General features: G+C 57.0%; 1 protein-coding gene across 5 annotated transcripts in view; it reads right to left on the bottom strand.

The window, feature by feature from the left end:
- MTCL2 (microtubule crosslinking factor 2) overlaps positions 1 to 15,724 on the bottom strand; it is a 28,322-nt gene that overhangs the window by 11,673 nt on the left and 925 nt on the right. For all 5 annotated transcript variants that reach the window (XR_011338723.1, XR_011338724.1, XM_069872020.1 and 2 more), the window contains exons 2-4: positions 6,829 to 7,053; positions 4,785 to 4,943; positions 1,740 to 1,802 (exon numbers count right to left, since the gene is read on the bottom strand). Coding sequence is in view for 3 of the 5 variants with exons in the window: in XM_069872020.1 (XP_069728121.1) it covers positions 1,740 to 1,802; positions 4,785 to 4,943; positions 6,829 to 7,053 (447 nt within the window). In the remaining 2 variants the exon portion in view is untranslated. The remainder of the gene's footprint in view (positions 1 to 1,739; positions 1,803 to 4,784; positions 4,944 to 6,828; positions 7,054 to 15,724) is intronic.

Genomic DNA, 15,724 nt, shown 5'->3' with positions numbered 1-15,724 from the left:
ACTCTGCAAACTTCCTAGGCTGCTTATGTTGAGGATGGGGGTGTCCTGTGACTTTGGGGTGCCATTTGACTCCCCAAATGCCCTACCGTGACCACAGGGACGAGCCTGCTGCTCTTCCGTGCCTGCACATGGAGACACAGCCTCGCTAAGACGCATTAAAGCTGTGCCTCCCTAATTAGCTGTGGAGATTAGGGGAGGGCCAGCTCTCTGGGCTGGGGCAGACATGACCTCAGTTCCTGTTTTTCCAGGAGAAAAAAAAAAAAAGCAGCAGCTCAGCGTGTGCGTCCGCCCTGTGGCATCGTTGGAGGGACACATACGTCCCCAAGACCACCCTAAGTGCATCTGGGGTGCGGAGCAGACCTCAGCGTTGAGTTTGTCCTCTCCCCAGGTCCCACAATGCTCGCCCAGGGCAGGAAAGGGGCCCAGGAAGCCACGGATGAGTCACAAGCATCTGTGCCCGCGGGGCCACTGGGACATGGCTGTGTGGGAGAGAGAGCGCCAGGAAGGCCATATCCAGGGGCATCTGCACCCAAGGAAGCTCGGGATTTGCTTTCCAGCATCAACTCCATCCTAGAGCATCAGTCCTGCTGTAGACCTGGGGTTAGATCCAGCTCCATGGCCCCAGGCTGAGAGGTCTTGGCTCTGTGGGGCTGCGGGGAGCAGAGGGAGGTTTCACTGCAGCCCAGGGCAGGGGTTTGTTTCATGGGAGGGTGATGGAGGGGCTCCCGGACAACCCCCTCGGCTTGGGGCACAGCCACCTGTAGGGCCGAAGCCACAACCTGCTCTTTGGGGAAAAGGGGGGCAGGATTCTGGGACCATAGGCTGCCCTGAAAGGGCTCTCAAGGATAAGGTTTAAGAAAGATGATAAATAAAAGACCAAAATGGAAAATCTTTGAGGGCCTAGAGATCCCTGTCCCGCAGCAGCACAGAGCTGGATGTGCCAGAAGTGACACAGGTCACCCAGAAACCCTCAGAGATCTCAGGGTCCCTGCCATGAGATGCTCTCAGCAGGAGTGGCTTTACAGGGTCTCCCTCCCTGTCCCAGATTTAGGGGAACAGATCTACTCCCCAAAATAAACCTTTCAGGTCTTCTGGTTTTGAAAGAGGATTTTTCCAGTATTAAAACACTTGCATTTCTATTCCCGCAGCAGCAGCTCTGCCCCTCAAGCCCCTGGTAACAGCATTAGCGAGTCACAGCAGCTCAACCCAACAGCAAGTGACAGCTGAAATCCCGCTGCCGCCGGCAAATCCCCCCTTGCCTGCACTGCCCCAGCAGCCTGGCACGAGGCAGAGACAGCTCAGCCTCCAGCCATTCCACCCAGCGACCCACAGCTCCCCCAAACCCCACAGGGCTCCCGGCTCATCCTGAAACAGAGCTGCTGGCACAGGCAGGAGAGACCCGGGTTGCAACAGCCGCAAGCCAAGAGTAGAAGCAGCATCGTAAGAGGAATGTCAAAGTCCTACAGCTCCTTACTGATACACAGAAAGGGTTAAAGCCACCAGCCAGCCACTGATGCTCCATTGATAAATGAGACCAGTGGCTGAGGACAATGAGGATGGCCCAGCACATCAATCCCTCCCTTATGCAGGGTGTCTGAGAGGCACGAAAGCCCTGCAAGGGAGGGGATGGCACTGCCATGCTCAGATTTACTTCTAGGCCAGGCGTATCTCTGGCTGGCACCACAATTTGCGGTATTGCGGGCAATTGTGGCCCGTCCTGGACATGCTGGTGCTGATACCTGCACTGACGGCTTCTTCTCGGTCTTCCCCAAGGAGCGAGACCCCCGCTTCTTCAGGGAATTCTGCAGAGAGAAGAGAGAGCTGTTACCTACAGTGAGAGCAGCCCAGCACGGACAGACCCACCCAGCATGGATGGACATGGACATTGAGTCCTCCAGCAGCTTGTGAACCCCACCAGGAATACACCAGAGCCCCAGTGGGCCTTTGGGGAAGCTGGACGGCCAAGCATCATATCATGAGGATTGGCAAGAAATTCCCCCTCCAGGCAAACGAGTAGCGAGTAGCGAGAGAGCAGGCGTGAGCAGGAAATGAGCTGTGGAGAGGCTGAGTCATGGTCCTGTCAGGGCTGGATGGAGTGGAGAATCCAACCTCCAGGCCAAAGGACGGGCTCCCGGGGGCATCCCAGTGTGAGTGCAGCAGATGCTGACATTCCCCATTGCCTCTTCCCCAAACACGGGATATATCCTCATCGCTCAGCTATGGGGAGGGCTCCTCAGCAGGATGATGCTGACCCTGCCCTCAGAGTCTCTGGGGACACAAGGGACAATCTCCAGGCTTGTGAGGACAGCTGGGAGATGGGGAGGCCAGATGGATTAATAAGGGAGATCAGAATAGGGGGAAAAAAGTGGGAGCCCAGAGCAGGGCCAGTTACCTAGCGAGCTGGGGGAAACCCTCAAGATCATCCACGCAGCACCCCAAGAACAGCTGCCCTGTCTGTATTTCCAAGCTGGTGTTGAGGCCCAGCAGCCAAAGAAAGCAGCTGTGAAATGTAAGCTTGCTGCCTGTGCCAAGGTGCTGGGCTCCAGGCTTTCCTATTAAGGCCACGACCATCGCTGGAGCTGCTGCTGCTGCTGCAGAGCCTCTCGCAGGGGCTGGCTGTGCCACGTCGGCATCCCTCACCCCCACGCAGAGCACCCTGGGTCAGATGGTGGCTGTCACTGCTCCGTCTTGGGCACATCCCTGGGGTTGGCCATGCCTAAGGGTCTCAACATTGGCATGGGGTAGCTGGACCTGTCTCGCTTTTCTCCTGCCCCCCAGGAGGTGCCATGGAGGTGTAGAGCTGTAGGTACAATTGCGTGCACCTTTAGGGATGATCTGCCTATCCCAACAATTATCCAATTACAGAAGAAACCTCTTGGAAGGGAGAAATAATCAGCCCTGGGGGTAAGCCCAGCCCTGTGCAGCCTCCTCCGTTCCACCTCCACCTCCTCGGCTTGGCTGCTAACAAGCTCTGCCATGCTCTTCGCCCTCCAGCAGCAGGGAGGAGGTGGGAGAGAGCCGTTAGCTGTTTGTCTAATTAGCGCTCTGCAATCAGTGAGTAACCCCAATGCCCTTGTTAGCCTGGGGACACGCCATCCCGAGCTCGGGGGAAGCTGCACTCAGCCTCCTGCCAGGCATTAGTGTCCCCTTTGGGCTCATGCAGCTGCAGAGCAGGGCCGTATCCTGTCCCACGCTCTTTTGCCAGGGCAAGGTAGTAGCTGGTGCTCAGTTCTCCCTGCACAGTGACCACGCAACCATTTTCTCAGCTTGTTTTCCAAGCGCAGAAGTCCTGCAGCCCAGCTCCCGCTGCTGCCATTTGTTATTCAGCCCACGCTCGCAGGCTGCAGGGAAACCCATTTCACGCCTGTTAGCAGAGGCTGCGCAGTGGAGAGAGAAGACATCTCGGCTGGGGTGATGCCGCTCCGTGCCATCCCGGGAGAAGGTGGCTGCAGAGGGGATGGATGCAACGCCGGCCAGGTCCTGTGGCTTAACTATGGTCCCTGAACTAAGCAGAGCTGGCCCCAGAGATCCTGAACTGTGCACTGCTTCCCTGCCCTGCTGTGCTCAGGAGCTCAGCTTGGGGCAGAGAGCACCCTCCCTGCCTCATGTCCCTGTCTTGTCCTCTGTGGGAGCAGGGCCAGAGCTCTGTCACAGCACATCTCCTCCCACGCACTGCCCTGATGGCTCAGTTAGCGATGCTTCCTGAGGCTCCTCGGGAACGGAAGGCATCCCGGGCAGTAGGGAAGTGGGTTACAAGTGCTGTGGTGGATAACAAGAGCATGCTGTCGCTAGGATGCCTTTCTTGCCACCGAGGATAACACTGCTCCTGGCTGGGAGCTGGTCCCAAACCCAGCACGGCACGGAGAGACCTGGCCCCACACGAAGCCTAGAGAAGAGGAGGCTGAGGGGAGACCTCATTGCTTTCTACAACTCCCTGAAATGAGGTTGTGGAGAGGAGGCAGCTGGGCTCTTCTCCCAAGTGACAGGGGACAGGACGAGAGGGAATGGCCTCAAGCTCCGCCAGGGGACGTTTAGGGTGAACATTAGGAAAAAATTTTTCACAGAAAGGGTCACTAGGCACTGGCAGAGGCTGCCCAGGGACGGGGTTGAGTCACCTCCCCTGGAGGTGTTTAAGGGACGGGTGGACAAGGTGCTGAGGGACATGATTTAGTGTTTGATAGGAACGGTTGGACTCGATGATCCAGTGGGTCTTTTCCAACCTGGTGATTCTATGATTCTATGATATGGGGACATGCACGGCACACGGCTTCCCAGGACACTGACAGGACCGTGCACCCTCTGCAGGTGCTGGCTCTGCAGCACCGCTGGGACACTGCCAGGACATTGCTGCCACGCAGCCTCCGTGGCTCAGCCTGATGAGGGCTCGTGATTGCTGCTGAGATCAGGACGTGGCCAGCACCAGGCACTGTGCCAGGGACACTGTGGACTCCACACATCGTGCAGAGCTTTGGCCAGTGGGAGTTGAGCACGGCCTAGGTGGCTGGGCTGAGCAAGTGGCCAAGGACACATCAAGTGTCTCTAGGGCAAGAGGGGGGAGAGTCCTGCAGCCTCACCCCCTTCAATTCAGCCCATGCCCGCAGTGTGGATTGAAGCACGCCTCACCGATGACAGGCTCTGCTCGGGTTTCACGAGCATCTGCAGCACGGTTTGGGTTTCAGCAATGTGAGCAGGGATGGGGGGATCCCACAGTGCAGGGCCAGGACACCTGCTACGAGCAGAGCCTTGGGGATGCCTCCCTGTCCCCCCTCCCATGTTCCACTCACCTCTCGGAGCTTGTCCATCTCGTTCTGCACCACCTGCTTGGCCAGTTCTGTCTCGATGAGCCGCTGGCGCAGGTCCTCGTTCTCCTCCTCCAGCCTGATCCTCTTCTTCTCCACTACTTCCAGCTCATTGTGCAGCCGAACAGAGACGTCCTTGGCCACCTGGGGACACAATGATGTTGTCATCAGGATGGCCACAAGGTGGGCTGGGACCATAGTGCCTGGGCACCTACAATCCTCATGCAGAGATCATCAGGCAGTTACTGAGACCCTTTGGAGCAAACATTGCGCTGGGTGACACCCTGGGCCCTCTGTGTGTCCCCTCAATCGTGTGCTGTGATCACTGCTCCCCCTTCTCTAGCTGCAAAGCTGCCTTGTGTCCCCAGCCCACAGCCAAACCCTGCCTTCCTCAGCCCTAACATGATGCTGTGGGGATGCTTGTTGCCTTTTCCTACTTTCTTCCTGCACTGTGAGTCTGGAAAAGCCTCCATAAGGCTGGAAAAGCCTCTGTGAGACTGGGAAAGCTGGTGGGCAGCATCAGAGCAGGCAGCAGCTGTGCTAGTTGGGAGAAAGGCGAGCTGCTGCATCACGTTATGGAAAAAAGTGTCAGCTGCCCCTGGGGCGATGGGTGCCTCCATCCATCCCGGGCATGGCCCCAGCGCTCTCGCTTGGAATCCCCTCAGCATAAAGGGAGCTTAACAGCATGAATCATCTGCTCCTGCACCTGCAGGAAAGGAAAAATTGTCCCCAACCCCTTGGTCCCCTGCCCAGTCCAGGGCACCAGCGTTGCGGAGGAATCAGCGAGCCCCATTGCAGGGCTGGGGGGGCACAGGCCGTGGGGTTGGGCTCCTGCTACCCCCAAGGATGAGCTGTGCCTTTTTTTTCCAGAAAGGGAGTGGTTTTGGCAGCAGCACCCCAAGCAGGGAGTTGCCAGGCAGTTTTGAGAGGGTCCCCAGCAGGGATGGGCAGGTTTGCAGCCCTGCACTTGTTCCCCATCTCAGTTCCAGGGCTGCCTGCTCTCTGTTTGAAAAACCAAGTTCTTCCTCAAGGAGGCTGTTGCCCACCCTGAGCTGTCTCTGGCTGCCACCGCTCCTCCCTCCTGGCAGCGGCTGCGTCGGCAAGAGCCCTCAGCAAACACTCACTGGCACCAGCGGCTCCCTGAGAGCCAGCAGCTGGAGAGGGTGAGGCAATGGCATTCTGCAGAAATCCTCTTCTCCCTGCCCTAGTCCATGCCTGGGGCTCTGCAAAATTTCTTCCACAACTTAGAGGAGCAGCTCCCAGGTCCCCGAAGCACTTGTGCTGCAGTGGAGGCCCCATCCTGTCCCCATCGGTGCAGGATAGCTTTGCCCCTGGGGCAGGCAGATGGCACTTTGAGACCTTCATCCTTGGCAACATCAGCCCTCTTCACCCTCTCTGTCTCCCCAAATACCCCCATGCTCAGACCACCCATGAGCTGAAAGCACTTTTTCCCATTTCTTGTATCGCTGCTGAAGAGAGCTGAGAGAGCTGGGGTTGTTCAGCCTGGAGAAGAGGAGGCTGAGGTGACACCTCATTGCTCTCTACAACTACCTGAAAGGAGGTTGTGGAGAGGAGGGAGCTGGCCTCTTCTCCCAAGTGACAGGGGACAGGATGAGAGGGAATGGCCTCGAGCTCCGCCAGGGGAGGTTTAGGCTGGACATTAGGAAAAAATTTTTCACTGAAAGGGTCACTGAGCACTGGAACAGGCTGCCCAGGGAGGGGGTTGAGTCACTTTCCTTGGAGGGGTTTAAGGGACGGGTGGACGAGGGACATGGTTTAGTGTTTGATTGGAATGGTTGGACTCAATGATCCAGTGGGTCTTTTCCAACCTGGTGATTCTATGATTCTAAGTGGGGAATTGTGATGCTTCCATTAAGGGGCTGCACCCCTTAACAGCGCATCCCCACGGAGCTGCCTGCACCCCAATGTCCCCTGCCACCCCCTTGTGCTTCACCAGCCACCACGTCCACCTCTTACTTTAGTGGGCCTGGGGACCGCCCGGGTAGAGACATTGCCCCCCGAGCCTCACCTTGACATCCTGCTCGAGGCTGTGGATGAGCTCGCTGTCCACCTGGCCCGTCTGTGCCACACGCAGGCTGCGGCGCTCGGCCTTGCGCAGCCGGTACTGCAGGATGCGGCAGGTCTTGCTGGCCTGGTCCAGCTGCTGTCGGAGCTCCTGCAGCTGGTAGACATCCTCCTCCATGTAGACGTCTCTCATCTCCAGCATCTCAGCACGCAGCTCCTCAATCTCATCCTGGGGAGAGATGGATGTTGGAGGGGATGGACCCCATAGCGTGGTCTCCACTGTTTTCCCCCGGGACACCTCCCCTGCCCTCCTCCACCCCATAAGCTGTTTTCACAGACATTCAACCCCTCGGGTCAAACCCCATCCTTGCAGGAAAAGGGCTCAGAGCCAGCTGGGCACCATCACCCACCGGCGAGCCAGCAGTCCCGGTGGGGACAGCCAACACGAGTGCCTATAAATATTTGCGGTAAAAGAAAGAGGAAGGTGGGGGAGGGAGAGGAGTTGCAGGAGCAGCACAGGCGGCAGCCACAGCAAGGAAAATGTAGGTCGTCTTTGGAAAAGATGTGTCAGGGAGGCAGGCAGGGGAAGGAGGAGACGGCAAGCGAGGATAGAGGAGGCTTGGGGACACGAGCAAGATGCCACCAGTGCTGGGGACCAGAGGCTGCTTCTCGTTTTGTCATCAAGCAGCAATCGCTGGACTGGGTCTCCCTTCCACCCCATCCTGATCTCAGCAGTTCTAATGAGCCCAGCAGAGCCACATCAAGCTGGCACCAGCTCTGACCCAAAGCCTTCTCCAGGCCTGAAGCACATAACCACTGTGGGACCCCTTGCAACAGCCGCAGCCCCAGTGCCACCTCCCTGTCTAACACAGAGCTATGGCCACCAGGGATGCTCAAGGTCTGTTGCCTCTGGTGCTTGGGGACACATACAGACTGCACTGGCCCAAAGCTCTTTTCACATCCCCATGAGCACGGTCTCAAACCAAATCTTCCAAGCAAATGCTGCAACCATTGCGCTGGCTGTTCTCCTCAACAATCTGGTGGAGACGGCACGCTCCTGGGAGAGGACCAAGCATCTGCTTTCCTGCCCAAAATTCCCTGCCAGTAAAAACCTCCCATTGCTGCCAAATGCAAGTGCCACTTGAGAGGTTAGGGGCTCACGCTGCCGCCTTGCACCGTGGCGCAGCCTGAGAAGGGGCAAGATGTGCACCCAGCACAGGCAGTGGGGTTGCACATCCCCAGTTCACCCCAGGCAGAGAGAGATAAGACCCCCCTGCTCCCAACACCGCCCTTAACAGTGACCCACAGCCTGAGACAGCAGCCCTGTGCCGGCTCTGCCAGGCGCTGGCATCCTCGCTGCTGTGCTCGCCCAGGCCAGACAAAGCCCCAGCTGCAAGAAATCCCCCGAAAAGCAAAGCTGAGCCTGAGGAGGGGGGGCAGCAGCTGCAGGGAAAAGTCACAGTCACTCACTGTTGGCTTTAAACACTACTAGACAAATAAGGAACATCAATTAGACAATCCCGGATTATGTCCCAGCCCAGGCTGCTAGACACCAGTGGCACTGTGGCCACCAGCATCCTGCCGCCCTCCGCTGCCTCTTTCCAGGGGGTCTTGAGCACAAGATACGACGAGGGGTAATAGTTTTAAGCTGGAAGAGGCGAGATTTAGACAAGACCTTAGGAAGAAATGTTTTCCTGTAAGGGTGGGGAGGCACCGGCCCAGGTTGCCCAGGGAACACGCAGATGCCTCATCCCTGGAGGTGTTCCAGCCAGGCTGGATGGGGCTTGGAGCAACTGGATCCATTTAGGGGTGTCCCTGCCCATGGCAGAGGGTTGGAACTGGATTGCCTTTAAGGTCCCTTCCCACCCAAACCATTCTATGAGCCTCTGTTTCTAAGCACAGAGCAGAAAGAGCCCTGAGGCACCTGCACCCTGAGGACACCTGGCTGGCCTGCTCCTGGCACAGCCAGACACTGTCCCGTGAAGGGACATCACTGCAGACACTTTTCAGAAACACCTCTTTGGCTAGTTCAGGTGTGAGAATAGAAACCCACCACCAGCACTGCCCACCCACACAGCAGTGCCAGCCCTGGAGGCAACAGCAAAACCCACATAAGCCAAACCAGCCCAGACAGCTGGTTTATGGGATCTACGTCTTACAAGCTTTCATGGGGGAAAAGGCATTATGTAGGTGAGCACGTGCAATGGCATGGTGGAAAACAGCCTTTCATCACCAAAGTCATGTGAATCGTGGCTTGAATACAACTGCAGAGACATGCAGGGCTGCCTGCATCCTGCTCCAGCGCTGACCATACTGGCTCCCGTTTGCTGTGTGGCTTCCCCAGGCAGCAGCCGAGCAGGGCAGGGAGCAGAGACCTTGGAAAAAAACCAAGCAAACCTTGCATTTGCTGGAAGGAAGCCTGGGCTTGCCGTGCTAAGCTCTCCTGCTTGTTTATGCCTTGGGTTGTAGCAACCGTTATTTCAGGGAGAGGCTGTGGCCAGCATGAGCTGCTGCCTGGGCAAAGCCTGGTGGCACAGACCTGAGCTGCTGCAGGGCTGGGGGGTTTGCAGCAGGGCCAGCACTGCGGGGACGGGCTGAGAAAGCAGTGCCTTCCTTCACTCCAGTAGCAGGAATTCACCCACGCCCTGCAACGCCAATAAACCCGGGCAGCAGCCGCAGCCCAGCAGCCGCACAGCCCGCCCTGAGCTTGCCCCTCGGAGGCAAGTCATGCTGCTAAGCCACAGTAACTGGATTAGGACCGGAGAACAGGAAAGTGCCAGCAAACTGGAAGAGAGCTTAGGATGGCAAAGCTGACTCCCCCCTTGGCTGAGAGAAGAGCCCTGTGGCGCCTGGAAGGGGCACCTGGAGGGTACAGAGGTTCCCAAACAGCGTTGGGGGTCCACGACAGCCACTGAGCTTCACCCTCTGCACCTGTACATTTTCTGGGGTTGATGCCCAACTTAGCAAAATTAAAGCAAAAAATCCATTTGGATGAAGATGAGTGTGGAGTCAGGAGTGGGGACAAGCCCCCTACAAACATCCTAAATTCAGGGGTAAGCGATGCTAAATGAAATGTGAAACAAGAGATGAGGTTGGCAACACTGAAGATGAGATAAATGACTTCTTCCCAACACGACTGCCTGGACGGGCTGCCAGGCTCAGCCACTTGTCCTGTAAATAAAAAGGCGCTCACCCCTATGTGGAGTCACAGCCTCCCAGCACCTGTGGGTTCCTCATCCCCTCCATACTTCAGAATTCTTCACCACTGCATCCCTGCTCGCTCCAGCTCTGCAGCAGCAAAGATTCAATGGGTTTCTCACATCAGAAGTCACCTGCCTTGTAAAAAACACTGGGGACCTGCAGGCCAGGGAGACTTGTTTCAATACCCAAGAGAGGATGGTTTGCAGAAGCCACCACCCACCTTGCGTTTGCAGGAACGAGGCTGTGCCTGAAGAAGAGCAACAACATAAACCCTCAACCTGCTCTGAGCAAACCTTGGAGACAACATCTCTCCCTGGTGAGATTATTAAGGAAACTAAGAAATGGCAAGGTGGGATGCAAACTGCCTGGTTCCCACTCAGAAAACACCCAAGCATTTTCAGAGCAGGAGAAGGTAATGGCTACAGCTGTGTCCACACGCCCACTTGCAGAACATCGGCTCCTCCAGGAAGGGCAAGACCTGGAAGGGGCTGAGCTTTAGGGTGATGGCCCTGAACAGTGGCATGGCAGGAGGGGGACCAGTGGAGATGGCAGAACATGCCTCAAAACGCAGCTCAGACCCATCACAAGTTGCAGCACAAGAGTTAAATCCTCAAATCTCCTGCCCAAGGGGAGTTACACACTGGCTTAGGCATCTGCAAGAATGCAGCAAGCTGAGACCAGACCAGGGGACTCGTGCTGTGTGACGCTCACAGCTCCTCAGCACTATCTTTTAGAAGCAGAAAGCAGCAACGGATACGAAACAGGATCATGCAAAAACCGACATGGCTGGCGGTCACGCTGCAGAGAGCGCACACGCCCACAGCTTTGGCAGCCCCAGGCTCTGGGGCACATCAAACAGCCACCCTCTGCCCATCGGGGACAGGCAGCCCTTCGGGGAGCACTCCCTGCCTGCATTCGCACCCTCAAACCTCAGCGCGAGATGCAAAAGAGGAGAAAGGGTGGAAGCTGCCTGTGTGTTTTGCATCAGTGCCTTTGTGTGGAGCTCAGGGCCGCGCTGGCAGCGGGTGCACCCGCAGGAGAGCCTGCGATTGCCTGCGCAAAGATGGGGATTACTGTCCAGGAGCAACAAGCACCGCTTCCTCTGAGATTACAGGACAAAAGCAGCAGCTTTCAATTAACTCTGAGTCCCGCCAGACACAAGAGGGAATTATGCTAGAAATTGCTAGAGAAAAAAATAAAGTCAGAGGGGATTTCTAAAGGAAATTGCCACGGGTGTCCCGGTGTGTCCCCTGCCAGCAACAAGATCCCAGCAAACACAGCTCACCCCGAGCCCGCGCTGCAGTGCAATGGGTCGAAGGATGTGTAAGGCACACCCATGTGTCACACACACGGATTTCTTTAGAAGCATTAACAGCAGCTCTAGCCCAGATCCGACAGTAAACATCAGCCATCCTTCCCTCCATGTCATGTTGGAGCTCAGTACGGCAGCCTGCGCGCTGCGCCCTGCCCCTGGCCAGCATGCCAGCTCCCGCTTGGCAGAGCACAGCCCGTCGGCTAGTGTAAAATCAACATTTCTCAGCTTTACACCTGCCCCCATAAATTAACAGGCAAACAGTTGGGGGCTCTCTGCAGCGCAAACTGTGGCGTGCAGCATCTGAACAGGCAAGAGGCTGCAAAGGGTGGCTGCTGGTGGGGTGATACCCAGCAGAGCCCTGTGCCCTGCCTCTGCCTGTGCTTACCGGGAACCCTGGGCAGGATCCGGGACGCAGCACCAACAGGGTGGCCCAAATACATCCTCCAGCCCCCCTGCAGACCCTGGTGCCCCTGTGGGATGCTCGCAATGAGCCCTGTTGGTGGCATGCACCGGTCACCCACCCACCCTATGTGTTTCTCCATGGACCTGGGAAATGCACGCAAATCCTGAGGGATGCAGGGTGATGCAGGGCAGGGTGTTACACAGCACTTGCCTTAAGCCCCTTCCGTGGAGAGGAGAGGGTTTGCAGGCACACCCTCCCCTCGCTTCAAACCCTCTCCCATGCCCACTCTTTGTCTGCCTGTCCCTCCGCAGCTGCTGCCGTATCGCATCTCACATTTTCCAGCTCACTGAGCAGGGCTGGGAGTTGCTTTCCACTGCACGGCTCAGCAACAGTGCAACGATGGGGCAAGGACACCCCAGACACCTCCTCCCTTGCTGGGCTGCCAACCTGAGCATAAAAAACAGCCTTTTTCTGGGACAAACGCTTGAAATTACCCATTTACCGAGGGTCACAGCAGGTGCACGCACTCAAAAGTGGCAGCAAGAGAAGACACCAGCCTGCTGTGCACAGAGGAGGAGAAGGAAGGTAGAGCCTTGCACATGTCTGGGTTGCAAAGAGAAATGGGTGAAGTGTGCTTAAATATGTACATTTTATGATGGCAGCCGAGGAAAAGATGCAACGTGAGCTGGCACAGCTACAGAGGGCTGTGATGTGCTCGCAACAGCTCTGCTGGGAAGCTCCAAAACCCAGCGTGCATCACACGCGCGTAGCAGCACCACGCACGTCTGGCCTATGCCAAAACGTCACCAAAACCCTCCCACTCCTGAAAATCCTCATTCCTCTTTAAAAACGCACCAGGTTTTATCCGGCTCTGATGAATAAATAAAAAACCCCAATCATCTGCAGCTATTTGGGTGAGTCCCAGGATATAAGTCACCTCTGGTAAGTCTGATTCACTCATATCGGAAGAGAAGGGAGCTGCTGAGGCCAAGAGCCACCTCTGCAGGGTCCCTGCACTCTGCTCCTCAACCTGGGCTGCACAGCAGGGTGGGTGATGCTGATTGCTTGGGTTAGGGCGTTACTTTTGCTGTAGGGCCCCAAATCCCCAAACTTTTAGCAAAGGCAAGACAAGTCAGCACCTTGCTGCAGCCCAGCCCTGTTTTCTGCTCCTTGCTGGAGAAACTGAGCAAAACTCCACATTGTTCTGGAGCACAAGGGTTGTGTGCATTCACCTGCAGCTTCTACCCAGCTGGTGCCAGGTACCAGCCCAGGGGTCACCTGCTCAGGTAGTACATGTGAGCTACAACACCAAAACACAGTTACAGGTGGGGTGCATATCAGGGAGGTGTGAGCAGAGGGACCCATGTGCTGGCGTGAACACACACAGGACATGTAAAGAAGAGAAGATGCCACCAGCATCCCCATGGTGCTTCTTGGTACACACCTCCAGCAGCTCTCAGCTCTCCCCACTGCTTCTGGACAGGAGATTTCAGTTGCCAACCCTCAAGGCAGGTAAAATACTTGCACCCTGCATGCTTGCATCTTGCCAGGAAGAAAATCACAGAGGAAGCAATCGCACTGTCCACAAGAAGAGCAGCTTCTGCACGTGCGTTCTTGGAAACCGGAGGGGCCTCATCTGTATTTTTCCCGTTCTCAGTAAATCAAAGCCCTTAAGCTCTTACTGCTAATTCTGGCAGGAGTTGGGACACCAGCTGTGAACCGGGGCTTTGCTAATGGACAAAGGGCCTGATTGAGCATCTTCAAGCCCGTCGCCCAAAGCCCAGCTCCCACCTCATAGCTATAATCGTGACGCATTTACAAACTTTGGCACCAGTGGCTGCGAGCTGGCCTGATTTCCAACCTGCGACATCTGAAGAGCAGCCAGCAAGATGCGGTACCTACCTCTGAGCCCCCCAGCTGGTGACTGCACAAGCATCTCATTCACGGCTCCACCCTGATGAAGAGCAGAGGGTGGAAAATGCCTGCAGCCCACCAGAATACAGCGCGTGGTGGGTGTTTGTGTCCACCCTGCAGCAGGCAGCGTGTGCCAGGGGGCACCAGGTCAGTGTGTGACCCGAGGCAGAACAGCTCTGCGCCCCTGTCCCCACACAGCAAGTCTGCCCCGGCTTCACCACGCGCCCATGAACAGGGCAGCCACGCTGCACAGTTGGAAAAAGGCCCTGGGGAGCATGAGAACCAGCGGAAAGAAGCGAGCTGGAAAATCTCCCCGGGGCCTGGCAGCATCCACAGGCAGGGAGGGCAGCAGGGAGCATCCTACCTCGTGCCAGGCCGAGCTGTGCCTGGCTGCACGGGGACAGGCTGTGCCACGCTGCGTGCCAGCGTGCCAAACCAGGCTGAGCTAAACTCTGCCGTGCTCAGCCGTGCCAAGCTGAGCTGTGCCTGGCTAAACTGTGCCAGCCCAGGCTATGCCAAGCCAAGTAGGGGCCGCTTGGCCGTTCTAAACCCTGCTGTGCTGAATTGTAGAATCATTCGGTTGGAAAAGACCTTAGAGACCATCAACTCCAACCATACCTGTCTACTACTAAATCATGGCCCCAAGCACCTTATCTACCTGCCTTTTAAACACCTCCAGGGATGGTGAGCGGAGCTGTGCCCAGCCATGCCACGCCAGGGTGATGCATTCCCAGCTGGACCATACCAGGCTAAATCTGACAGTGGGGTGCCGACAAGTGCCCTGTGCCAAAGTGCACCATGCTATGCTGAGCCAAGCCATGCCCTGCCGTGCCCCGGGATGTTAAGCCACGCTATGCCAAGGGCTGTTGACCCATGCTTTGCGATGCTGCACCATGCCCTGCCCAAGGATGTTGAGACATGGTAGGATAGAGACAGTGTGCCATGCTCAGCCATGCTCTGGGATGCCACCCTATGCCCAGGGATGCTGAGCCACACTATGCCCAGGGATGCTGTGCCACATCCTGGGATGCCACGCTGTGCCACCCTATGGCCAGGGATGCTGTGCTGTGTGAAGCTGATCCTGGGATGCCGTACCGTGTTGTGCCATGCCATGGTGTGGCACGCCCAGGAATGCTAAACCACACTATGGCCAGTGATGCTTTGCCGTGCACATGCATGCCTGGGGATGCTGAGCCACGCTAAGATTGGAGATGCCGTGCCACACTAAGCCATGCTCCACGATATCATGCTTGTGGCCAGGGATGCTGCGCCATGCTGAGCCATGCCTTGGGATGCTGCTCTGTGCCATGCCATGCCCAGGGATGTTGAGCCATGCCCTGGGATGCTATGCCACGCCATGCCATGCCACGCCACGTGCAGCGTTGCTAAGCAATGCCCTGGGATGCTGTGCCATGTCATACCATGGTCAGGGATGCTAAGACATGCCCTGGGATGCTGCACTGTGCCATGCCATGCCCTGGGATGCTGTTCCACGCCATGCCATGCCACGCCCTGGGATGTTAAGCCATGCCCTGGGATGCTGTGCTGTGCCGTGCCATGCGTTACTGTTCCCTGCCATGCCTAGGGACTCTGTGCCACTGCATGTCATGCCCTGGGATGCTGTGCCATGCCCTGGGATGCTTTGCTATGCCATGCCATGCCCAGGGATGCTGTTCCATGCCATGCCATGCCCAGGGATGCTGTGCCATGCCTAGAGATGCTGTTCCATGCCATGCCATGCCCAGGGATGCTGTTCCATGCCATGCCCAGGGATGCTGTGCCATGCCTAGAGATGCTGTTCCATGCCATGCCATGCCCAGGGATGCCGTGCCATGCCTAGAGATGCTGTTCCATGCCATGCCCAGGGATGCTGTGCCATGCCATGTCATGCCCTGGGATGCTGTGCCATGCCCTGGGATGCTTTGCCATGCCATGCCATGCCCAGGGATGCCGTGCCATGCCTAGAGATGCTGTTCCATGCCATGCCATGCCCAGGGATGCTGTTCCATGTCATGCCATGCCCAGGGATGCTGTGCCATTCCATGTCATGCCCTGGGATGCTGTGCC

The sequence above is a fragment of the Phaenicophaeus curvirostris genome, chromosome 18, assembly GCF_032191515.1.
Source record: "Phaenicophaeus curvirostris isolate KB17595 chromosome 18, BPBGC_Pcur_1.0, whole genome shotgun sequence".
Classification (NCBI taxonomy): Eukaryota; Metazoa; Chordata; class Aves; order Cuculiformes; family Cuculidae; genus Phaenicophaeus; species Phaenicophaeus curvirostris.
The sequence above is the reverse complement of the archived record's forward strand: the minus strand, read 5'-3'. Positions and strand labels throughout refer to the sequence as shown.